The following is a 25221-nucleotide window of genomic DNA, read 5'->3' on the forward strand; positions in this document are numbered from 1 at the left end:
AAGTCACTATCACAAGAAGGACAAAGTCCTAATAAGAATGCAATAATGCTCAAGCAATCTGTATGTGTGGGCTAGTTAGTTTGTCTTACAAAAATATTCCACATGATACCAAATGATATTCAGAATTGCCAAGTGACTCAAAGTATTCATACTCAATTAAACATAGCGAAATAAGAATTTAACTAGCAACAACCGAATAGGATAGCAAATTAAAGTAAAGACAAGTTTTACCCAAGCTTAAGATATTCAAAATACTTCAACAAATAAAATATTAAATCCAAGAATATGTGCAAACCTTGGAGCTTTAGTGCCTCTAAAGCTCAAACAAAAGCTGTAGTGCCTCTAAAGCTCAAACAAACACCAAGAAGTTACAAATTTTCAAAGCAACGATCAAGCAATTATATCGACTTCCTTAGCTTTTACAAGTGCCTCTTGTACCTTAAATACACAATGAAATACTCACTAGAGTTTAAATATATAGAAGTTAGATCATGACGAATGAAAACGGGGCTAAATGGTTCACCACTATCGCTAGTTTTTAAGTAGAAAAAACACGGACAATGTCTATGTCTTTGCAAAAGACATTTTGACATAGTAAACGGAGGAATTAGGATTTTTGCAAAACACGAAAGTTGTGGGTAATTTTCTTATCTTTCCACAGCCTTTTGAATCACCTAATTTTAACGTATAAATAAAAAGTTATGGCAAAAATACTAATTGCTGCCAGCTCCAAAAACGGGATTAAACTGTCTTACTTCAAAGTTTCAAAATCTCTAACAGAAACTTGAATATTTCACTGGAAAAAAAAGTGAATTAACAAGATTACCACAAGATTTATTGAGCTTCTTCACATACCCAAAACCTAGGGTTTTCAAAACAAGGCTTAACCTATCTTGATTCTTGGTGGCAACATTCCAAAATATATTCAAAGCATGAAAACTAGAAGGATCTTGATGATATTTTGAGAGTAACTTATGTGGATTGAGGTCTCTAATGGGGGTTAGGAGAAGAACAAGAGGAGTCTTGTGAAGGGTGAAAGAAATAGTTTTTACCCTTTGATATAGAAAGCTAGTACCCCTTTTTATCAAATAGGTCTAACAAAATGGGCTTCAAGATCCAATAAATATGACAAGTTTAAATTTTTTTTTTCTCAAATAAAAACTAAAATTTTAAACTCAAGAAAAATAATAAAAAGTATTTACTAGAAGAGAAAGATTATTTAAATGGTAATAATAAATTTAGGGTGTTACAACTCTCTGCCCCTTAAATACTAGTCTTGGAACAAGTGTGGGTATTGTATTCGCTGGTCCTCTTCTCGCTCCCAAGTAGCTTTTTTGCCAGAATGATTTCTCCAAAGGACTTTCACTAAGGGGATTTTCTTCTTTCTAAGCTCTTTTACCTCACGCGTCAAGATTTGGATAGGTTCTTTTTCATATGTCAAGTCAGGATTGACCTCTATGGATTCAATAGGAAGAACATGAGATGGATCAGACCAATACTTCCTAAGCATAGAAACATGGAACACATTGTGGATCTTATGTAACTCAGGTGGCAGAGCTAGTCTATACCTAATAGGGCCAACTCGTTCAAGTATTTCATAAGGTCCAATGAATCAAGGACTAAGTTTTCCTTATTTGACCAACTGAAGGTGCTAGTGTGTTCTCAAAAATTGATTTGAGGTCTGGTAATCACCAACTACGGGTAAGTGAGCAAGATGTTCCTAAAACTGCTTTTAGGACTCGATATGGCCATTATGAATTTTTGGTGATGCCATTCGGGTTGACAAATGCTCCTGCGGTGTTCATGGATCTTATGAATCGTGTATTCAAGACTTATCTTGATCAATTTGAGGTGGTCTTTATAGATGATATTCTGATATATTCCAAGAATAGGGAACATCATGATAAACATCTCCGGATTGTCTTGCAAACTTTGAAGGAGAGGGAACTCTATGCTAAGCTTTCCAAATGTGAATTTTGGCTTAGTGAAGTGCTTTTCTAGGGCATATTCTGTCAGCTGAAGGTGTAAAGGTAGATCCTAGTAAGATCCAAGCTATTGTTGAATGAAAACCGCCTAAAAGTCCAACTGAAATTAGAAGCTTCTTGGGCTTAGCAGTACTATAAAAGGTTTGTCAAAGGCTTTTCCATTATAGCCTCTCCCTTGACTAAACTTTTGAGGAAGGAAGTCAAGTTCGTGTGGGATGACAAATGTCAAGAGAGCTTTGAAAATCTCAAATCCTTATTGACACAAGCTCCTATACTTACTCTACCAACTGTAGGGAAAGAGTATGTGATATATAGTGATGCATCTCTTCGTGGTTTGAGTTGTGTTCTTATGCAAGAAGGGAAAGTGATTGCTTATGCCTCTCGAAAATTAAAACCGCATGAGTTGAATTATTCTACTCATGACCTTGAGCTTGCGGCAATTGTGTTTGCATTGAAAATTTAGAGGCATTACTTGTATGGAGAAAAGTGTCATATATTTACTGATCACCAGAGCTTGAAGTACTTGGGTACACAAAAAGAGATGAACTTGAGACACCGTAGGTGGCTTGAACTCATCAAAGATTATGATTGCACGATTGACTATCATCCGTTAAAGCCAATGTGGTTGCAGATGCTTTAAGTCGCAAATCCTTTGCAAGTTTATCTCTAAGTCCTTTGCCTTTGTTTCTTGAATTAAGAGCCATGAACGCTTGTCTTGCATTTAATTCTGATGGTTCCATTGTTGCTAGTTTGCACCAATTCTACTTGAGCAAGTGAAAGAAGCACAAAAGTTAGATGAGCATCTCGTGAAATTAGTCAAAGAGGTTCAAGATGGGAAAAAGCTTGATTTTTCATTGAGAGAAGATGGAGTACTATTTTATCATGGTAGATTATGTGTTCCTACAGATGACAACTTGAGGAAAGAAATTCTAAATAAAGCACACATAGCCGCTGTCCAGGTTTTAAAAACGGGATTAAACTGTCTTACTGCAAGGTTTCAAAATCTCTAACAAAAACTTGAATATTTCACCGAAAAAAAAGTGGAATAACAAGCTTACCACAAGATTGATTGAGCTTCTTCACAAACCCAAAATCTAGAGTTTTCAAAACAAGGCTTAACCTATCTTGATTCTTGGTGGCAACATTCCAAAATATATTCAAAGCATGAAAACTAGAAGGATCTTGATGATATTTGGAGAGTAACTTATGTGGATTGAGGTCTATAATAGGGGTTAGGAGAAGAACAAGAGGAGAGTTTAATGAAGGGTGAAAGAAATAGTCTTTACCCTTTGATATAGAAAGCTAGTATGGGCTTCAAGATCCAATAAATATGACAAGTTTAAATTTTTATTTTTTTCAAACAAAAACTAAAATTTTAAACTGAAGAAAAATAATAAAAAGTATTTACTACAAGAGCAAGATTATTTAAATGCCAATAATAAATTTAGGGTGTTGCACATTGCCAAATTCTCCTTTTGTATCGCTAATCAGATTTTAGATATCGTTTTAAAACTGATTAAACTTAAATCATTTGAATGATCATAATCTTAGATTAGAACACGAATTTTTTAAAGCTTCGCATATACCTCGCACAACTCGAAATACATGGACTCTAAAAAATGTTCTTGCAGTTAGCATTTACACGATTCGAACTCCATTTTTTTTTATGAAGTTTGAAATATACGTGTAGACAATAAAAGTCGCGTCGAGAAAATAATAATTAAGATAGGAAAATATTGCAACAATCGTTGTATTTGATTTTAAATATGAGTGTTACAATCTCTATGAATCCTCTGATTTGTCCTTCGAATAATAAATTCAAGTGCTTTTGAGCCTGAGGAATTTGATCTTGACTTGTTGTACTTGAATTCAGGGGTCTTTGAGCTTGATCTTGAATCTTGTGTTCTTGATCTTGAGAACTTGTAGAGAAATACTTGCTTGTTTGAAACTTGTAGCTTGAAGAGAAATCTACGGCATTTGATCCACGAGCTCTCTCTGGCTTTTTTGTTAGAATTCAGGTCCATTTTCTGAATTATGAGACCCCCATTTAAAGTTGTAGGATGAAAGAGTTGTGATGAGGACAAACCCTTTCCGACCAATCAGAATGAAGTAACATGACCATATTTGATTTATCACTTGTACACGTGACACACCTTCATTGGCCTTTGATTTGATCACAGGCATGCTGCATCATTCTAACACGTGCGTGACCCTATATTCCTATTTACTACTTCATTTGACTTGGTGTGCCAACCCAAAACAAAATCTAACGAGTCATATCAGATTTTCGTTTGTATGATTACTTCGATCAACTTAAAATATTCTCGATATGATTAATTTCAATTGAAATTAACGTCATCTATGATTTATTACAAAAAAAAAATATTTTCTATAAATAGAATTTCTTTCTAAAACTCGAAGCCTAGACATTTGATTAATAAGCATAAAAAAAATATCAACTATCAATGCTAATTCTACTTCATGCCCCTACGTACCTTCTACGTACCTTCCCATGTGTCACACATTTATTAGCTCCTCTTACAACACACAATATCCTAGTCAAACATCGACCCGACCCGACCCGACCCGACCAGCCTTCTTTTGACTCCAGACTCAACTCAAGTCTTCCCTTCCTACACAAAACCCCTCCTTTTCCCTAAATCTTCGCAGCTACACAAAAAATGGCGATCTCCAAACCCCTATTTCTCATCGCCATTGTACTACTATTCCTTGCACCGTTCAACTCTTCCTTTTCCTCTTCACATAACGACATTCTCTCAGACTTAACAAACCTCCGATCTCAATCACCCACAGGAGTAATCCATCTCACCGATCAACTCCTCCGTCAAATCCTGACCGTTAAAACCCCGCGTCCATTTTCCTTCCTAATCTTCTTCGACGCCAAACAACTCCATTCCAAACCCGAACTCTCACTCCCCACTCTCAAAGCCGAATTTACCCTTTTATCCTCTTCTTTCTACACTAACAACCCGGAAAGCAGTAAAATCTTCTTTTTTACTATTGAGTTTGGTGAATCACAAGCTTCATTTGCGTTATTTGGGGTTAATTCGTTGCCTCATTTGAGGTTAGTGCTGCCAAATGCGGTTGATGTGAAAAAAGATTCGATTCAAATGGAGGGGTCGGATTTGGGTAGATTGGCGGATTCGATGGCGGAGTTTGTTGAGGCGAAAGGGAAGATTAGTGTGGGTCCTATTCATAGACCACCTATGATTTCCAAGAAACAAATGACTATGATTGTTCTTGCAGGTAATGGCCGGGTCAAAATGGGCTGAGTTAATTGGCAAATAGGCTCATGCTTTGAGTTTCTTACCCGATTTAGCCCGTATTTATGTATATAACACCTTTTATAATGTTGTATAATATTGTGTGATGGGCGACGTGACGTAATAATTTATGTTGGGCTGTATAGCTACATGATAAGTAGTTAAGTACCTATGATTTCCAAGAAACAAATGACTATGATTGTTCTTGCAGGTAATGGCCGGGTCAAAATGGGCTGAGTTAATTGGCAAATATGTCTATTTTTTGAAAATATTTAGGCCATGTAGCCCAAATTTTGAGTTTGTTAGCTGATTTAGCCCATATTTGTGTATAAACACCTTTTATACACTATTATACACTTTATACATGGTTGATACATTACATATAATGTTCCCCTGGTATATTACATGTATGATTTCCAAGAAACAAATGTTTATGATTGTTCTTGCAGGTAATGGGCGGGTTGGGCTGAATTTGGGCGGGTCAAAATGGGCTGAGTTAATTGAGAATTATGTCTATTTTTTGAAAATATTTACGCCATGTAGCCCAAATTTTGAGTTTGTTACCCGATTAGCCCATATTTGTGTATAAACACCTTTTATACAGTGTATACATGGTTGATATATTATGTATAATGCACCCCCCTCCCCCGGGTATAATGGGTTACATGACGTAATAATGTATGTTGGGCTGTATAATTTTGAAATGGCCTAAAAAGCGGGTCAAAACACAACCTATCCAATTTTTTGAAAATATTTACGCCATGTATCCCAAATTTTGATTTTGTTACCCGATTTAGCCCATATTTGTGTATAAACACCTTTTATACACTTTATACATGGTTGATACATTATGTATAATGCACCCACCCCCACCCACCTGCGCCGGGTCCCCCCCAGGTATAATGTTGTATAATGGGTTACATGATGTAATAATGTATGTTGGGCTGTATAGTTTTGAAATGGGCTAAAAAGCAGGTCAAAACACTACCTGTCCAATTTTTATTAGTTTTAATTGCTTTATTTGTTCTTTTATAATTTTTAATACCTAATAAAATTATTAGTTTTTCTTTGTTATGGCTATATATAACATATCAAATAAAAGAAAATGTCTTTTTGGAAAATATTTTGACAAGATTTCTCATGGATCAATTTGAGCTAAATATCAGCCCAAATTTTGATGGACTGAGCTAATAAATGGGCGGGTTATGATTTTATGAGCTAAAATTTTGCGACTTCTACTTGCAGGGTTGATTTTGAGTCCTTTTTTGGTGAAAAAGATTCTCTCTGGAGGTACCCTTTTGCATGATAAGTACGTATGGATGGCAGGGTCGATTTTTGTGTATTTTTTCAGTGTTTCGGGTGCAATGCATAATATTATTAGGAAAATGCCTATGTTTATGATGGATAGAGAGGATCCATCGAAGTTGGTTTTCTTTTATCAAGGATCTGGAATGCAATTGGGAGCTGAAGGGTTCGCGGTCGGGTTCTTGTACACGATTTTGGGATTGTTGTTGGCTTTTATGTGTCATGTTCTCGTTCGCCTAAAGAATAGGACTGTGCAGAGGGTGTTTATGCTTTTTGCGCTGTTCATTTCGTTCTGGGCTGTGAAGAAAGTGATTCAACTTGATAATTGGAAGACCGGGTACGGTATTCATGCTTACTGGCCTTCAAGTTGGAATTGATAGTAATCTAGTATTACTGCCTGCTGTTATTAGGTAAGAGATCTGTATCCAGTTTATATTACATGTCAGCTAGCTTAATTTCGAACCTTAAGTAGTTGACGGAAAAGTTTTAGCTTCTTTTAAGGTGGATGGGTTTTGTGATTTATATGGAAGCATTTGTGTTTTAATTGAAACTTTGATAAATGGATTATGTACAATTTGCACGAATTTTGTAATCAATCTGTCCATTTGGTATTACTACTTTGACATGTATTTTGTTTTGAATTCCTTGCTCACTCTCATGCTATGTTAAGTGATGTATGATGAGAAATCAGGCAAACTGGGCTTTGGTTCAATGGAAAAGGTTGTGCATTTCCGGATGTGTGGTAGGCGCATGTCATGCGTTTGAAACCAAGTCTGGTATTTAAGCTGAGAAGGGTAGAGTGGCGGGCCCCTTATCACCGAATTTCGTAGCTAGAAACAGCGGTTTCTCTAAATGATAATAAGTAGGTGGTTCTGTTACCATACTCAAAAAAATAAAATTAAAAAAATGATAAGATAGGTGGTTGAGTAGAGAAAAGTTAAAACTTGATGTTAAATAGTTGAAATGCTGGTGATTACCACTTACTAGCATCATTTTAGTCTCTTCTATGTGCTATGGTAGCCAAAAACATGGCAAGATGAGGGTAGATATTGTGTCAATCTAGTGTCTTCAATGAGCTTTCATGGCCAAAAACATGACAAGATGTTGATAGTTGTTGTGCAACCATAGAGGTGTCAAATTACACCTCGTAATCTTCCATATAGTTAAAAGAATGGCATTTAATGTATTGTTGCTTAAGAGGTTACCAACATTCTGATGTCATCAAAAAAAGGTTACCAACATTCTGTTGCTGAGATAGTTTGCCTTGGACCATAGATTTTGAGTGATGATAAGAAGCACTATAAACAGTGGAATTATTGCTATAAAATCTACATAGTGCCAACATATTCCTTCTTAACTTAGCCCACGCCCTATAGTTAAAAGAATGGCATTTAGCGTATTGTTGCTTAAGAGGTTACCAATATTCTGTTGATGAGATAGTTTGCCTTGGACCATAGACTTTGATTGATGATAAGAAGCTCTATAAACAGTGGAATTATGGCTATAAAATCTTCATAGTGCCAACATATTCCTTCTTAACTTAGCCCAAGCACCCAAGGGCGTGGCCTAGTGGTCAATGAATTGGGTTAAGAACTATGGGGTCTCAGGTTCAAATCTCAGTGGAGGCAAAAACACTAGGGGATTTCTTCCCATTTTCCAAGCCTTGGAGACCAGAGTTACCCTGTACATGTGCTGGTGGGAGATAGCAGACATCCCGTGGAGTTAGACAATTGGTCGAAGTGTGCACATGGTGACCCGGGCACCACAATTATCAAAAAAGAATTAGCGCAAAATTACCGATGATCCTGTTTGATGTTAATGGAGGCTATTTGGTGAGAGTACATTTTTAAACTGCGAGAAGATAAATGTAGTATTTAAGCTGTACATAAGCTGCAAGGGAATTATAATATCCCAGCTGAAATTGGAGTGGACCAAATATTTGGTCTTATTGAACCTGATGCTATTGAGGCTGGTGGTTTAATATGTTGCTAATCAGAGTCACTGCAGCTAATAGTTCTAGATTTCATGGGGGTGAACATGAAACCATGTAGAACTCGAAGAGATTGAAGAGTAGGATGAAAATTGCCGCTAATTAGGTTCCACTTGTAATAAAGATATGACAACATAGAATTTTCAGATTCATGATGTTTCATGACATTGTGGTGAAACTATGAAATTGACACGCGAAAGAACGTAAAGGGGGAAAAGGGTCCAGCCAGACTGCAGCTTGACAGTATAGAAGTGTACTTAAAGAATCTGAACCAATAAATAAAATTTCCCTTTCCCAAAACAGCATCAAAGTTTAAAGGATCTAGAAAATGACTTAGGATTAGACTTCTTTTGAAAGGATAGAAGCACTTGCAAGATAACCTAGAGAATAAACAGAATTTAACATAAGCTGTTACTTGCTTTTGAATATGTTGTGAAACTTAAATATATAGTATCTTTTTTTTCATTTAACCTTAAAGAACACAATTTATAGTTAATTAGTATGCCTTGTTTTTGACAAGGTATGTTATGTTACTGGAAAACTTTTGTTTTTGTTAGTAACTAGCATGTGAATTCAACAGTTTGAAAAAGGAAAAAATTTAATGTGGACTGAAGGAACTTTAATAACACGGAAGTCTCTCAGGAATCTTGGATCATTTCAGTGAGTTAAGCGGAACTGGTACAGAAATAGGTGCTTTTTCTACGTTTTTTTACCTTAGTCATTGGGGGTTTCAAGAAGACCTATGTGGGGCTACATAATTTTACTTGACCTTCTAGTTACTATTGCTGCTAGACAATGGAAAGGATAGAGAAGAATGGGCTTGCAAGTTTGCACTTTTGAGTTTATTACCACGGTCATCTTGAGAGGGAGTCAGAGGCTCAAAGCAACACCTTATCTTTGTTATATTCTTACATTGCTGTTGCTGTTATTGCTTTGGGAGATTGTTAGCCTATGATTATAGTAGCTTTTATAGGGATAACCAGAAAATTGGAGTAAGTAGATACAGACATATCTAAGGTGAGACGGAAAATTGAACCAAAAGAGCTGCCAATTTAGAATATCATTTCATTTTTCAGTTAGGATGGACTTAATGGTGTTTGAGCAACCGAACTTCCTCTCCAGTATTTTCTTCTGGAGACTTTCTTCTGGTAACTGTGGTGGTCTGGGCCAGCTTGCCCTCACCCCGATTAATTCCACGGGGTACCTACTACTTCCCACCAGCACAGGTATTGGGTTACTCCGTTCACCAAAGTTTCGTCGGGAGATATGTTTTGCTATCTGAGTAACTGATGTTCCCTCTATTTCATGGCCTTATTTGTTTTGTACCGTGAAGGGGAAACTTGGAGCACCAGTAAAGTTGGGTCATGGTGAGACGTAGAATCAGCCATTGATGCTTGCGTTAAGGTAGGCTGCCTCACACCCCTTAGGGTGCGACCCCTCTTCTGACCCTGTGTTAATGAGGATGTCCATTTACCGAGTTGTCCTTTTAGTTCTCTTAGTACTCTTGTTCAACTACCCGTCTGTCTGTAGAATTTGTTGGGTGTCATTTTTGTTATCCAAAGTTCAGATCTAGCAGGGGGAAGAACTTGTGAACCTGTAGGGCTGTATTAATAATCTTGGGCATGCAATTGAGGAAGAGTATTAGATGTTGGAAGTGGTTTCAATCTTTATACGGGCTTATATGATTCTTCTTGTCATATTCGAGTCTGTCTAGTGTCAAAGTTTCAAACTGTTCTAGCGTCAGAATGCTGGAAGTATTTTAAGCACAAAATGACTTAGACATCCAATGCTTATGGCCATGAGCCCATACACACAACCAATTTGAGGTATGTGGTCATACAAGATTTGGCTCTCAAAAGAAAAAAGAAAAGGGAGGAGAGGGGTCAGTGTTCGATTGATATGACAAAGGGCTTTGATATATGATTAAAATGAGAGGAGGTCGTCTCAGATAATTTGATTATGTCTTCAGTAGACTCTCTTTTTAAAGCATTTTCCTCATTAAACTTACATTCGTGTTGGGAGAATGGAAATGAAGAGAGAAATGATATTCCTCAGTTGGAGGGGAAATCCATTTCCTTTATATCTGTCTTCATTGTTACTATTATTAACTGCTTCAATTGATACTTCGGAAATTATTATCAACTCTAGAACATTCAAAATTTTCATCAAATCTTCAGTACGAAACACTGTCAAATATCTGGCACTAATGTCAAGTATTCTTTTAACAGCCAAACACTAAAAACATTTCCCGTAAAGTATTTTCCTACAACAAAAAGGTAAAGAAACAGAAGTGGTGGAAAAGCGTTTAATACTAGTTATTGATTAGATTCTAATTTTATTGGTCACTTTAGAAAGCCAACAAGATAATGTGTTTTTTTTTTTTTTTTCCAATTCCGAACTTATTACTCTATGAAGATATATAATCGTCAGTTATTGATTTTAGTAAATAATTTTTAAAAGGTTAGAGGTAAAAGCAATTTCCTCAAAATTCGTTATTATTGATTTTAATAAATAATTTTAATGGGTATACTTTACCTTAAACGACACATAAGATAATTGGGAGAGTGTATTTCTCAGAGTTTGGTACACATCCACACGAGTAACCAACAACATATCGGAGTGAAATCTTATTAAGTGGGATCTGGGAAGGGTATAGTGTCACCTTATCCTGCAATTAGGAGATTTGTTTAGATATCTTTGATAGCATACTCTATAATTCATGGAGATTTGGACCAAAAGAGTAACTCTTTGGAACAACTAGAACTTGGAACTTTTGGGAGTAAAACTGAGGAACGATTTACCCACACAATTCAAATAACTCAGGTTTTTCTGGTTTTTATTTTTGAACATTCAAAACTAAGCCAAGAAATCAATTTTTTTAATCTTTAATCCAAATCAAACCGAAAAACTAAATCAAATAACGGAAAAATTTCAGACCATTTTGATTTAATCGGAATAACGCACCCCTTACCGGTTGCCAAGCTAATTTTAACCATACAAGGTGTTTAAATGTTGAAACTTCTTCTTTGTCCAATTTGCAACTAAAATGAATTATCTTGCATCTATTGTATTTTTGGCCTGGTGGATTCTTTCTCAGTTAATAAATGTCTGGAATCGAGAGTTACTAATTGGTGGAATACTAGACAATCCAACACTCCAAATTCGGGAACCAAAGAGTTTTAGAAAGCGTTCTTAGTGGGAAAAAAGTGTGAATAAAGGATTCCACTGAATTGAATTGGGTCCATGAATCTAAAAAGTGGTGAAAATTCTTATAACTGATAAGATCCAAATTATATAGTGGGGACATAAATCAAGTGGTTCAATTAAAAAAAGGCAAGAAGCTTTTATTAGTACTTAGTACTTATCAATATGCTAATGATTTATTTATCAAACTCAGTGCTACTGACAATGCCAACGGTCAATTTTTTCATATCTCACTTAAAAAGCCTTGAATACCGTTGTGTTCCAAAAATTCTCCATTTTTTCTCCTGTTTTCTTCTTCTATCACACATCCCCATCATCATCACATTCATAAATTCCTCCATTGAAGAGGTTGACCATAAAGCAAGAAAATAAATGAGGTGCTTTACAGCTTGCTTTCGTACTAATTCCAATTACAAGAAAATTACCATAAAGCCATGTAGTAATAGTCGTAGCATCTCTCCTAAAGCTCTGCAGGTACGTGATAGTCCCCATTTACTCTTGTATTCTTAGGGGTCGTTTGGTTTAGAATACATTTATCCCAATTATAATCCTGAAATTGTAAAGGCAGACTCAGAATTTAAGTTTTATGATTTCAACATTTAAGGTTCTTAGCATTAATTTCATTATGTTATGTTTTTATTCCCTCTATTTCAATTTATGTGAACTTTTTACTATTTAGGAAGTCTACGAGTTGGTTCTTTGACCACGTTTTCCTTATATTTTTTCTAAATTATCTAAATTATAATTATCTTGACTTATACTAGTACTTTTTATATAGTTTCTAAATATATATGGGACGGCTAATATTAGACCAATAATCAAACAGTGGATACAATCTCAAATTTATACTACTAATTTCGGTAACCAAACGTCCCCTTAGTTAAATATTATTCGTGTTTGGAGTTTGATTAACTTGTCATGCTTTTCTTTTTGTGTTTTAAAGAGTTTGCTCGAGACCCACGAAAATGGTGAAGTTTCCTTATCCATTATTAATGCTATAAAAGAAGAAGCTCGGCACAAGATTGCAAACCCCATTAATCTGTTTGAAGAATCCAAGTAAGATTTTTCTTTTAAAAAAAAATTATTCATTTTTTGTCTTTCTTCATTCACTCAAATACTTGGAAAAACAGGGATACGGAGGAAGAAGAGTTGAATAAAAATAGCAGAAAGAATTTGCTCGAGATCCAAGAAAATGGTGAAGCTTCTGTAACCATTAATGCTACAAAAGAAGAACCCAAGTAAGATATATATATATATTTGAGATAATGGTCAAAAACACACTTGAACTATCATTTTTTCGCGAGTTTCATACCCTAAATATTAGTTGTTTCCTTTTCCTACCTGAATTATCTATGTATTAAAACACATATAGTTGAGTAGATGGTGATAGTTCATGTAGGAAAAGGGAATGATAGGCCTAGTCAGCTTCGAGGTGTGATTTAATACATGTATGGTGATTTAAAATAGAAAAAACATAGATGGTGATAGTTCGGTAAAAAATTGGAACAACTGATAGTTAGGGTGTGAAAACGTAATAGTTCAGGTGTGTTTTTTACCATTAAATCTTCTTTTTTTAGAATTTTTTTGAAAAGCTCCAATTTTGCGGTTCTTTATTCTCTCAATTCTTTGAAAAAAACAGGAATAATGAGGAAGAAGAGTTGAATGAAAGCAGCATAAAGAAGGTTACATTTGATCTAAATGTATCAATCTATAATGAAGAATTATTAGCAAACCAAGAATCTGCAAATTGCCTGGAAGAAGAAGAAGAAGAAGTGAACGAGCTTTCAAATTCAAGCGTGTCAAGCGATATATCTTATGATCCTCCAAACCATAGATATCATCGCTGCAGAAAGAGCGATGACGGATTCGAAGATATTGATCTCCGAGATGATGCCAACAACAACAACAATAATGGAAATGAAATGATTCAAGAAGAGTCGTCTTACGAGTCTTTATTTTCGCTCTCCATAGATTCTACTAGGAGAAGAAACAATAATCCAACACCAGAAATGGATGAAAATAAGGAGGTCAATAGTCCATTTAAGCAATCTATCAAATTTAGTGCTAAACATCAGGTCAGCCAATTATCAGGGTTGAATCCAATTCAATGCAAAGCAGGCCCCATTACAACGCCGGCCTCACCATTGAAAAAGAAGAATCACGAGAAGGAGAATATCGATATGAATCTTCTCGACTTCAGTATTACGTATAATAAACGTGTACAAAAAGAGCCTAGTTTGAAGCTCGAGGAGAATGAAATCGCGGTTGATACTAGCCTTTCAAGTTGGTTAGTCGAATCTTCTCAAGACAACAACAACAACATACCCAGTGTGGTCCCACAAGTGGGGTCTGGAGAATCTTCTCAAGACGATACGTCAAATTCCAAAGCGGGTGATGGTTCTGTTGGTAATTCACCTTCGGGCAGGACCATGAAGTTCGATGATAGATCAATTTTAGGAGAGCTCAAAGATGAAAAAAAGCCCATTATAATCGGGACTGTTGGGAGCTATTTGAGACGTACAGGGCAGACTACTACAGTGTATTCAAACTATGGCATTTCATCTTGCTGAGGCATTAGCGTGCGCGCTCCCGGAGGAGGTACCCGGTGTTTTCGCTCCCTACTATTTTTTAGTTTCCTTTATCTTTTTTGCTCTTTTATTTTGGTAAATTCTGATTTTAGTGGCTATGATATTTTAGTCACATTCAATTAATTGAATTGTGCACTTGTGATCATTTTGCTTGTAAATATTCACAAATTTTCTATAATTATTAATTGTTTCGTCACGAAATTATTACTGTAATATGTTTTTCCACACTTGACGGTAGAATAGTTCTACAGATGGTCAAATACAAGACATTTTCTACATGAAGTGACAAAAAATACACATTTTAATTACATGAAGTGACGAGCCACGTATAGCATGTTGGGCAACCAATATAATAGCCAGCTAGCTTTACTAGTCCTAGTGCATGACACAATAGTACTCGCCTCATAAGCCATGCCATACACGCAGGTCGACGAGGATGGTGAAGATACATGGATATGGTTAGAGGTAGGGGCGGTGGTAGGCCTCCAGATAGAGGCAGGTGCATGTCGAGAAGTGAATGCTCTGGCTATTAGGAGGACTAGGCCCGATACCAGCCCATTTGTATCCTAGTTCCCAAATGATGATGACAATTACAATTCGGATTCATCAAGTTATGGCCGAGGGTTCTTTCTGGAACAGCTTCCCTACCTTCCAAGGTAGGGGTAAGGTCTGCGTACACTACCCTCCCTAGACCCCACTTGTGGAATTACATTGGGTATGTTGTTGTTGTTCTATTCATCAAGTTATATCTTAGATAATCCCCTTATGCCAGTTTTGATACAGTCGAATACAAACCCCACCTACTAATGGACCGAGATGATAACTTTCGTTTGGTGCAACACTCTAATACATGTGAATATTATTGAGGCCTTAGACATTAAGATATGACGAGTCCCATCGACTAGTCAAGGATTCAGGGAATCTTGATGCTCCTATATATACCAAGAAAATAATAGGATGCTAATAAGGCATTGCATATACTATGTTCTAAAAGTTCCAGAAGAACAAGCTAGCAACGACAAATCAATCACTGATGGAAATTGAAAGGAGAAATGTGTTAGAGAATGAAGAATACATTTCTGAAGATGATATGCCTAATAAATACTCTTAAAGTCCTTAAGTGGTTTATGTTACTTAAGCATATGCATGCTAAACATGTGATCTTTTGCAATGTCTAAATAGTTGAATGTACCATGTAAGTTAAATATCTTGAAATGCCGTATTAAATAAGTGATTTGTAGTTTTATACGTTTCAACGAAGGAACAGAATTGAAAAAAAATAAGTAATTAAAATAAGTCTTCTACATTCATAATAACAACAAATACATAGTACAACATTACAAATGAAAATACATAATAAAATATTATTAAAAAATCATTAAAGCTATTGTGTATGGTTGTTATTCCTGCCTTTATATGTGAACCCATAACCGCCTCTTTACATCTGCCATTGAGAGGAATACTTACTACTTCACCATAATTGGTGATGTCTATAAGTAATTCATGAATAATCATCATGAGTTATGGAAACCGGTTTAAATTCAATATAGCTTTTGCTTATGCTATGTACATATACGTATTAAAAAATTCACGAAATATATTATAAATATTTGGCTGTGAACCCATTTATTATAGTAGTATTAATTTAATGGAAAAGGCCTAAATATGTCATCGAACTATCGGTGCCTAAATATGTCATCGAACTATCGGAAATGACTCATTTATGCCACTCATCAATAGTTTGGCTTATTTATGCCATCACTCGTTACCAAAATGACTCATCCATGCCATTTTTCATTAATGTCGGTTTCATAATACTTGATATGACACGTGACCTCCAATTAGAGGTCTACGTCGTTTAACTAAACCAACCTAATTTTAAATCCAAAATTAATTAAAAAAATCCTACCCATACACCCGACCCACCCACAACCATAATTTAATTGGAGGCCATGTGTCATATCTGGTATTGTAAAACCAGCCTTAATGAAAAATGGCATGGATGAGTCATTTTGGTAACGGAGATAGCATAAATTTGCCAAACTATTGATGAGTAGCATAAATGAGCCATTTCCGATAGTTCGATGGCATAAATGAGCCAAACTATTGACGGGTGGCATAAGTGAGCCATTTCTGATAGTTCGATGGCATATTTGAGCCTTTTCCGTTAATTTAAAGTCTTAGTAGGAAATCATAAACTTCAAATTCTGAACTAATTTATTATTGTAGTATTAACTTGAGGTCTCTATAGGAATCCTTAAACTTCAAATCCTGGATGTGGCTCTGACTCCACCATTCTTAACCAGGGATCTGGAATTTGAGCCTTCGAAATGAAATCAATTTTTGTAAAAACTCTTCACCCCCAAAGTGAGACTTCCTAGCATAAACTCAGATTAGTTGGCCTCCAAAACTGATACTGGACCCCAAATGAAAGAAAAAAAGAATTACTTGGAGGCCAACTTTAATTTTTGAAGTAGCATTTTGGCAATAGAAATACTTTTTGAAATTATTGTCATTTGTCAGGTATATTACTTAATTAATATGCAATGTTTTATTTATACCTATCTGTCTGCACTCTTAGAATAATGAAACATTGCATCAAAATATACAGCTAAATTTAACGATGACATATTAGCTATACAAAGACTTTTTGGATTTGGAAATAGTCTTTACTGTTGACTTTAATTTGATACTAATATACCTGATTTGATTCGTTAATAATGTAATCTGAGTGGACTTTTGTCAATATCTCCTAATCATTGAAGTTTTATGGTGTACTTGTTCTTGAAATGAAAAGGAAACAACTTCTTAGGTTGACAAATCATTATATCAAATTAATTTCCTTAAAGGTCAAAACAGAAGTTGATTAAATATTTTATGTGTTACCTAATTTGCCTTATCCTTGATTTCAAAATTTATTTTGAAAATACTTTCAGAACCAATGAATTCGAAGTGCACCCTTATGATTACAACTTGGTAGTGTTTCATTTAGGTGAAGCATTTTACTTTCTTCTTAGAAAGAATGACAACTTCCAAAATATGAGAGTTAAAGAGTCTATATTGAGGATTACTTATATGTAGAGGTGATAAAATTAGCCCCTAAATTTATGATCCGCCTAGTCTGCTCAACTTTGGGCCGGCAAATGACTCGTTCATTACTGAGTCCAATTTAATCTGCCCGATTTAGCCCATCTAAAAGTGGGTCATTTGCACTTTTTGCCTTCAAACGGACTGGTCTTTAATTTTTGCCATTCAAAATTGAACTTATGCCTAAAGGGGCATAAGTTAACCATCATAATATCCACATGTTATGTCAGCTCCCTTAAAGAGCTCATGTTCCGCTAGGCATGAGTTTGATTTTGAGGACAAAAATAAAAGACCACCCATTGAAAGACAGAAACTAAAAACCGGTCCATTTGAAAGGCAAACCGTGCAATTACTTCTCTAAAACTTAGTTTGATATGCAACTCAATTTGAGGCGGGTCAATACCTCTATGGATTCTTGAATTATCTCGAATCCCAAATTCTGTGAAAGTGTTTTTTTAGTCTGTCTCAAAACGAAAAGGAATAATAGGTGTTCAACAAGATAGTCGAAGTATGAGTGACGGACTTCACCATTATTTAAGGGAAAAGAAAAACTTGAAGCTATCTTGATTAATCATTAACCAAAAGAACATGATCTTGTTGATTCATGTGATATTTTGATGATTGAAAATGGTGTAAATGATTTTATTTTAAATATTACTATTGCACCAAATAAGCGAAATATAAGTTGTATGAATATTTTCAACGGTGTGAGACTTTTTGAGGTGTATGAAACTTGTGCAAATTTGAACTAAAGCGTACGATACAATATGATCTTAAGGGAGCCGGTCTTAAGAATGTCTTAAGATGACTTAGCCTAATAAGTTTTCGTTTCAATTTACATTTATTCAGCTAAAATAAAATGCCAATTTATTAAAGACATAATAAAAAAAGAAAAGGAAGTACAGAAACGTCATTCAACAACAAAATTTTCCACTTGTTAACTTATATTTCCCAAATTTTGATTTTTTAAAAGTTTCTTTCTACTTTTCATTTTTTTCCTGAGAGAACCTTAGGAATTTTTTGCCCAAACTTCTTTTAAAAATATATGCAAGGAGGTATTCTGATACATTTTTGTTTGTAGCATTTTAGGGTGTGACCGAACGATAAATGAAGTAGATAAAAGTTACGAGAGATCATGATCCAAATCTTTTCAGTCATTATGTTAGAGTTCCTCGATATTTGTCATTAGTGAGAGATATTCACGCTGTCTCATATTTATTTTGCATCATTTGATTGAGCATAAAGTTTAAGAAAGAAAGATTGTTGAAACTTGCACTCAGAAAGATTGTTGAAACTTGCACTCTAAACCAAACCTTAAACATTGGTATGATAATGAATCATCTCATTGAGGGTAAAATGAAAATTCTAAAGCTACACTAACATTCTTCTTGAAATAGACCAAAAGGCAAATTGTATCACATAAATTAAGACAGAAAACATAACAAATAACTGATATAATTAAGAATCGAGGTGCAACAAAAATTAATCTGAACACCACTATTATGAAAAAAATTATTACAACTTGTACTATAATATGTGTGTATATTTCTGTCTCTCATGTCCATATTCTTTGTAAGCTAACCTCTCAACCTTTCCTTTTAGACCGTTTTGTTAGTTGTCCACCTCAACTTCGATTTCTATTTCTATCCCATTTTTATCTTTCCTTTCTTCTCTAATTTTCCTTCTCTTTTTTCCTTCTCCAAACAAAATAATCCCACATTCAAACAACAAATACAAAAAAAGAGAGAGAAAACAATTTAAAGGTTTCTTTTTTCAAGTCCTTGGGCATTTTTGCCCTCATATCAAATATCTTTTCTTGATTTCCTCTTTTCTTTGTTTTTCATATATGCATGCTTTTATTTGCATGCATATATACAAAAAAGAAATAGTTGAGGAAGATATTAATGGGGAATGCAGTTAGAAGGAGATAGAAGAAGCTTATTCCTTTTTCATATCCTTATTTTCTGCATGGCATAAGAATCTAGCTGGAAAGGTATTCTAATTAATATGTTTTCATTCCATTCATACTTTTCATTTTCTTTTTTTTTCTTTTCCTTTTGTCAATCAAGAATTGTTACCTCTCAACCGAGCCAGGAATTCTAATAAGAGGATTCGAGAAAAATGCAAAAATGCCACACTTGGGATTCAAACGTATGACCTAAAGCAATTTTTGAACCATTAGATATACAGAAAGATTTTGTTTAGCCCTTTTTCAAAGTCTAATTTTCGTCAAAAAGGGATTCAATTGAACCCCATCGAGTCATATAATTCCTCTCCTACCCCAAACCAAGGGCGGAAGTAGGGAGCGCAAGAAGGTTCATCTGAACCTCATTTGTCGGAAAAGTTTACTGTATATATAAGGTCAAAATTATTTTTTATTTATAAATAGTAGATGTTGAATGTTTTTGGCTTCTTCATGAGTTTACTTCTTTATATTTGAGTACCTTTAGTGAAAATTCTTCTCCGCCATTGCGACCCCAACAAAGAGACTAGATCCATTTGTCTTTTGCAATGTGCAACTTTGCTCTACATATCTGAAGGGTAAAGTTTCTAATCTGATTTTCTGTTTAATTTGTTTGTTTTTTTGGTTAGGCAAAGGAATCAGTTCTTCCCATTGGTGTGGTCCTTCTATCTGTGTTCTGTTTCAATTCTAAGCAGAGTACTTCTGATTATTTGGGACTTTACAGTCTATAACATGGCAACCAAAGTGAAGGGGATTTACAAATTTATCACCAGTATTTTTGGTAACCCTTTTTTCCCCTTCTTTGGGATTGTATGTTTTCTTGATATTTTGGTTCTTTTTTAGGCTAAAAGTGAAAAAAATGAGTTTTATAATTTACAGTTGTTAAGGAGAGGGAGTTGGAGATTGGATGTCCAACTGATGTTAAGCATGTAGCACATATTGGTTGGGAAGGTCCCTCTGGAGGTGCACCTACTTGGGTATGTTATCTTTTCCCTTCATCCTTTTGTTTACATATTTGCCCATGGAAAAAGAATTTATGCGCATTCAATGTTTCCACCAAACTAATGAATGCAGGATTTTATGTGCTTTTACTTTAGTTTGTAACTCTTAAAGTTGTCTTGTGTGGGCATGGGTTCAAGTTGTGGAATCAACCATTGATGCTTGCGTTAGGGTAGGTTGCATACATTACACCCCTTGGGATGCGGTCCTTCCCTGATCTCCACGTGAACGCAAGATGCTTTGTACGCCGAGCTGACCCTTTTTTTTTTTTAAAAAAAAACTTCAGTTTGTAACTCTTAAAGTTGTCTCCGTGTGACCTACAGTTCACGGGCTCAAGCCTTGGAATCAGCCACTGATGTTGGTGTTAGGGTAGGCTACCTACTTTACACCCCTTGGGGTGCTGCCCTTCCCCGAACCCTGCAAGAAAGCACGAAACTTCATGCACTGGACAGCTTTTTTTCTTTTTTTTCTTTTTCCATAGTAACTCTTAAAATTAACTTGTTTGATTTGGTGTTAATATCGGGACTAAGTATTTTTCATATTGCATTTGCCAATAGGCAAGTTATTATTTTGTATGAAGGGCTTTCCTATATGCCTAACATTTCGGTTATGCTGGTTTTGGTTTTGTTGAATTCAAGATGAAAGCATTCAAGTCAGGGCCTGAATTTGCAGTAACTTCTATTGGTAACTCTGGTTCTGCTATTTGTCCATGGTCATCTCAAGGTTAGTTTTAGTAATCTATTGAATAAGCCATCAATTAACAAAAAAAAGGTCTTTCTTATTTCTTTATATCGGTGGTGTCTGAGGCAGTTTCCGTGCAACTCAACTATCCTTCGGGTACCTGCTACGTCTCATCTCATGTAGCAATTTCGGTCTCCCGTGGAACTAAAAACCAAAAGATGGCTTAAAATCACTATATGATTTTGTCATGTATCTGTAGTTAATATATGATTTTGTCATGTATCTGTAGTTAAATCAGACGATTTTTTTTTAAATTGAAATATTTGATTTGTAGCTTTAGATCATGTGCAATTTCCCTAATGAGACAAATTCCAAATAGGTTTTCTATTTCTCACGGGTTGAGATGTTGACTGGAAAATAATAAGCTTGTCCTATGTTTTGTTGTATGTCTAAGAGAATATGTTTCTGTTGTATGTCTAGAGAATATGTGCATAAAATAAAGAGAAGTCTTTTCTTTTCTTTAAGATTTTTGCCTCAGGACAGGATAACTTTTTTGGCTCATCTGTCACAAGATAGATTATCTTTAACATGGCCCAAGAAACGGACACAACTTATCTGGTGTCTTTATCTAAAGTAATGTTGGCTGGTATACAAGAACTTGACATGTAATATGGCCCCCTAATGTAGTATTCACACACATGTGAGAAGTTATGTTGGTCGGACTCTTCAAAAATACCAATGGTTACATGTCGGATCCTTCAAAAATAGTACATTTTGGAGGATCCGACATGAGTGCGACAACCTTTTTAGAGAGTCTAAGCAAGATATGTGAAAAGATTAGAACTTCAAATTTCATCCTGAGTACCAACCACTCAAGACTCATACATTTGACTAGTAATTCAAGGTTCTTATCAAGATTGAGCTTTGGTCATAGTGCACTTTTAAGCTAAATTATGATATTGAGGGGAAATACAAGAAACATATATTTTTACTAGAGGTTTAATTAGACAGACTTAAGAGGCGCGTTGGTGGATTCAGAATAAGTGTCATGTTATTGTATATATGTACGGTTTAACTTTTTCATATTTGTATATATAGTTTGAGTAAAAAATAATGGATTCAGTTGAGGGTCAATGTGCGGGCATTTTTTTGACAGGTTGTGGAGAGTCGGCGAGGCAACTAACAACAGCTAACATGTACAAAGACATGACAACTTCAGATGTTCCTAGTCCTCCTAGAAAACATAAACGGAGGAAGCCTAAGTCGACATCCTCTCCAAAGTCTAGCTCACCATCCACGTTGAGATCATCGCGAGCAACTAAACACAAGGCTAAATCTGTTGAAGGCAATCACAAACCAGCAGCCATAGAAGTTTCTTAATGTTACAAGCAGAAAAATTGCAGTTCAAAAGCACAAAAAAAGCTGACATTGCATATATCCTAGTTGTTGAAAATCCTCAGGATGTTGAATCATACTAAGGTATTTGAAGAGAAAGGCAAGGAGTGGGAGTAGAAAGTTATGTAAATGTAGAGGGGCTAGAGAGATGGCAAACACAAAAGTAAAATCTAATTGTACTCGAACTTGGTGTTTTGGGAAAATAAAACTAGAATTTGTGTTGATTTTTTTATTCACTTTTTCCTTTGTTTTATCTATTTCCTTATTATTGGGACTACAATGAGCTAGGAAGGATGTTGTAAGGAGTTTGGATCATATAGTTGTGCTGGCTGGAATATTGTGCCAATGCTAATTATTTGATTCAAACAAACACCACAGTGTCTTTAATAATTATTTTGCAGTACGTTAACTTGACAGATTCTTGTTTTTCAGCTTAAGACCTAAAGTTTAGTGACATTACTGTTATGGTTGGCAAAGTTTATTGATTTTACTGTTACAGTGGATAAATTTCAATGCGGGCAAACCATAAGAGTCGCACGAAACAGAATTGGATGAGCCAAGTGGATTTTAGGCCACTAACACAGCCATTGCAAGTTGTCAGATAGTGTATATTACTAGTTTCATGAGAACAGGTACTGGCTTGTTGAAAACTTATTATTTAATGGAACATTACTTACAGTCATCAATTCCATTTACAAAGTAGTTACATCATGGGTGGAGCTAGGGGGAGGAGGTCATTCGAACCCCTTGACAAAAGTTCACACTGTGTATATAAGGTTAATTTTTTTAATGTACACTATATATATATATATATTAGATGAGCATTACAAGATAACTGCACTAGCACCTCACACCTATGAATGACTCTAATTCTTGAATAAGAAACAAAGCTTATGCTTCAAATTTCCCATTTATTGGAGGGAGCTTAAAATATTTAGCTAGCCAACTAAAAATAATTCACCTCCAGGACGTAATAGTAATTTGAAGCCGTTGATGGTGTATACTCAGTGTATAATAAGTGTATAGTCAGTGTATAATGTATTATGATTATATACAAATTATATAATGCTTATACATTGATTATACGGTGCATGCTGGATAAAATTTGTGAAAAATAAAGACTAGAATGATTTTGTGTTGTGATTTTTCGGACTGCTATTTAGTGCAAAATTAATTCGCAGGAATGCCCTTATTTTGGGGTGATCTTTAATTTTTGTCCATTAAATTGGTGGTCTTTAACATTTGCCCTTCGCCTAATACCATGAGATTTAGGGTTCAAACCCCAGCTTGGTAAAAAAAAAAAAAAATCGCAAGGTAGAGTTTGTAACAAGTTAGGCCTATTCGGGCTAAAGTTAGGCCTCAGACAGAGTTTTGTATGCAAAACTCTACGTATGCCTGCAAGTAGAGTTTGCATTCAAAATTTTGCCTAAGGCAGGCAAAACTCTGCCTTGCGAATCCCAACTTATGCCTTACTATTTTTTTTAATTTTAATTTTTGACTGAGCGAGAGTTCGAACCCGGAACCAAGAGGCTTCTAGCGAAGGCCAAAACTTAAAGACCACCAATTTAAGGGACAAAACTTAAAGACCAGATAATCCGCACAAAAAAAATGTTAATTCTAGCTTTTAGTCCCAAAGGAAATTTGGGCCTATCTTCTCAACCGGACCGGTCCATATAAATAGCTTTGGTACTACAACATTTTTGATAGGAAAGTTTTGTGATGCGTTACTACAAGGATTTAAGTTATAGCAATGTTAATAGTGTAAAAATAAATTTACAATATCAGTATAGTTTAATCAAGTATAACGTCTGTTAATGTTTTTAGTTTCTGTTAGCTTTGGTTAATTCTAGGAGCTAAAATCACACACGATTGAATTAAAAAGTTAAATGTACTCAGTCTAAAGATACGGGGACCATACAACAATTATATGCAATAATGCATGAGGATTAAAAATCACCTTTTTCTCTAAAACTGAATAGTAAAACTGAATAGGCCTAATTTAGTTGATCAATTTTTCCTGGTGTCGCCAACTTCTAAATACAAAATATATTTTTTGAGTAGCGTATTTGTAACCTCACATTAGTTTACACTCCCTCTGGTCCATATTATATGATGTTTTTAATTTGGACGTACCCCTTAAGGAATTCATTCAAATTTAGAAAATAGAGGTGCTTCACTAAATTATCTTTAATTAAATAGTACCTATTTAGTATAGCTTTTTGGTTAAGTAAAAATCCACTTATCTAAAAAAATATTTGCATATCTTCTTGATTATGTAAAAAGCTATTTAATTTGGAGTACATAAAATCTAAACACACCATACAATATGGACTAAGTTCAATAATTTTATTTAGTGTAAATGGTGAGTAGTTACGGTTGCTATATTTTTCTTAATTTCGAGTAAGTCAAATCTTTTGCTTGCTAAAAATCACCACCACACATAAAATTCAAATGAATATGAATATCACGTGAATCATGAAATCATGAAATTAAATTCCGACCATATTAAATACTCCTAAATAACCAAGGCACCAGACAACAAAGTTGATTTATATAGGTAGGTCATTTTCAACAAAAAACATTAAGAAATTAATTACCCAACTTCCAATAAAAAAATTAAAATTAATTTCTCAGGTTCATAATAAGTGTTCACTTAGTTTTTTTATTTGGTTCAAAATAAGTATCCACTTACATAATAAAAAAAGAATTAATTGTTTTCTTCCAAATTTACCCCTATTTA

The 25221-nt window shown here is 34.9% G+C and overlaps 4 protein-coding genes across 5 annotated transcripts; all 4 read left to right on the top strand.

Annotated features, from left to right (window-relative positions):
• Nucleotides 1-4607: 4607 nt before the first annotated feature.
• On the top strand, nucleotides 4608-7185 carry LOC132043619 (probable dolichyl-diphosphooligosaccharide--protein glycosyltransferase subunit 3B). Its single transcript, XM_059434092.1, has 2 exons — nucleotides 4608-5252; nucleotides 6515-7185. Exons 1-2 carry the CDS (start codon nucleotides 4667-4669, stop codon nucleotides 6949-6951), a joined length of 1023 nt encoding a protein of 340 aa, XP_059290075.1. The 5' UTR covers nucleotides 4608-4666; the 3' UTR covers nucleotides 6952-7185.
• A 4418-nt stretch (nucleotides 7186-11603) lies between these two features.
• On the top strand, nucleotides 11604-14569 carry LOC132043628 (uncharacterized). The gene is made up of 3 exons (XM_059434106.1): nucleotides 11604-12242; nucleotides 12712-12824; nucleotides 12899-14569. The coding sequence occupies exons 1-3, from the start codon at nucleotides 12141-12143 to the stop codon at nucleotides 13008-13010; spliced, it is 327 nt and encodes a 108-aa protein (XP_059290089.1). The 5' UTR covers nucleotides 11604-12140; the 3' UTR covers nucleotides 13011-14569.
• Nucleotides 13149-14338, top strand: LOC132043625 (uncharacterized). Its single transcript, XM_059434101.1, has 3 exons — nucleotides 13149-13200; nucleotides 13488-14055; nucleotides 14194-14338. Exons 1-3 carry the CDS (start codon nucleotides 13149-13151, stop codon nucleotides 14336-14338), a joined length of 765 nt encoding a protein of 254 aa, XP_059290084.1.
• Nucleotides 14233-22705, top strand: LOC132043627 (CRIB domain-containing protein RIC10-like). 2 transcript variants are annotated; one of them, XM_059434105.1, is made up of 5 exons: nucleotides 14233-14366; nucleotides 20036-20187; nucleotides 20286-20383; nucleotides 21044-21128; nucleotides 22243-22705. In XM_059434105.1, exons 2-5 carry the CDS (start codon nucleotides 20139-20141, stop codon nucleotides 22464-22466), a joined length of 456 nt encoding a protein of 151 aa, XP_059290088.1. In that variant the 5' UTR covers nucleotides 14233-14366; nucleotides 20036-20138; the 3' UTR covers nucleotides 22467-22705. The 2 variants fall into 2 exon arrangements, with proteins under 2 accessions (XP_059290088.1, XP_059290087.1); XM_059434104.1 differs by lacking the exon at nucleotides 14233-14366 and adding an exon at nucleotides 18749-19436.
• Nucleotides 22706-25221: the final 2516 nt, after the last annotated feature.

The sequence above is a fragment of the Lycium ferocissimum genome, unplaced genomic scaffold, assembly GCF_029784015.1.
Source record: "Lycium ferocissimum isolate CSIRO_LF1 unplaced genomic scaffold, AGI_CSIRO_Lferr_CH_V1 ctg2601, whole genome shotgun sequence".
Taxonomy (NCBI): Eukaryota; Viridiplantae; Streptophyta; class Magnoliopsida; order Solanales; family Solanaceae; genus Lycium; species Lycium ferocissimum.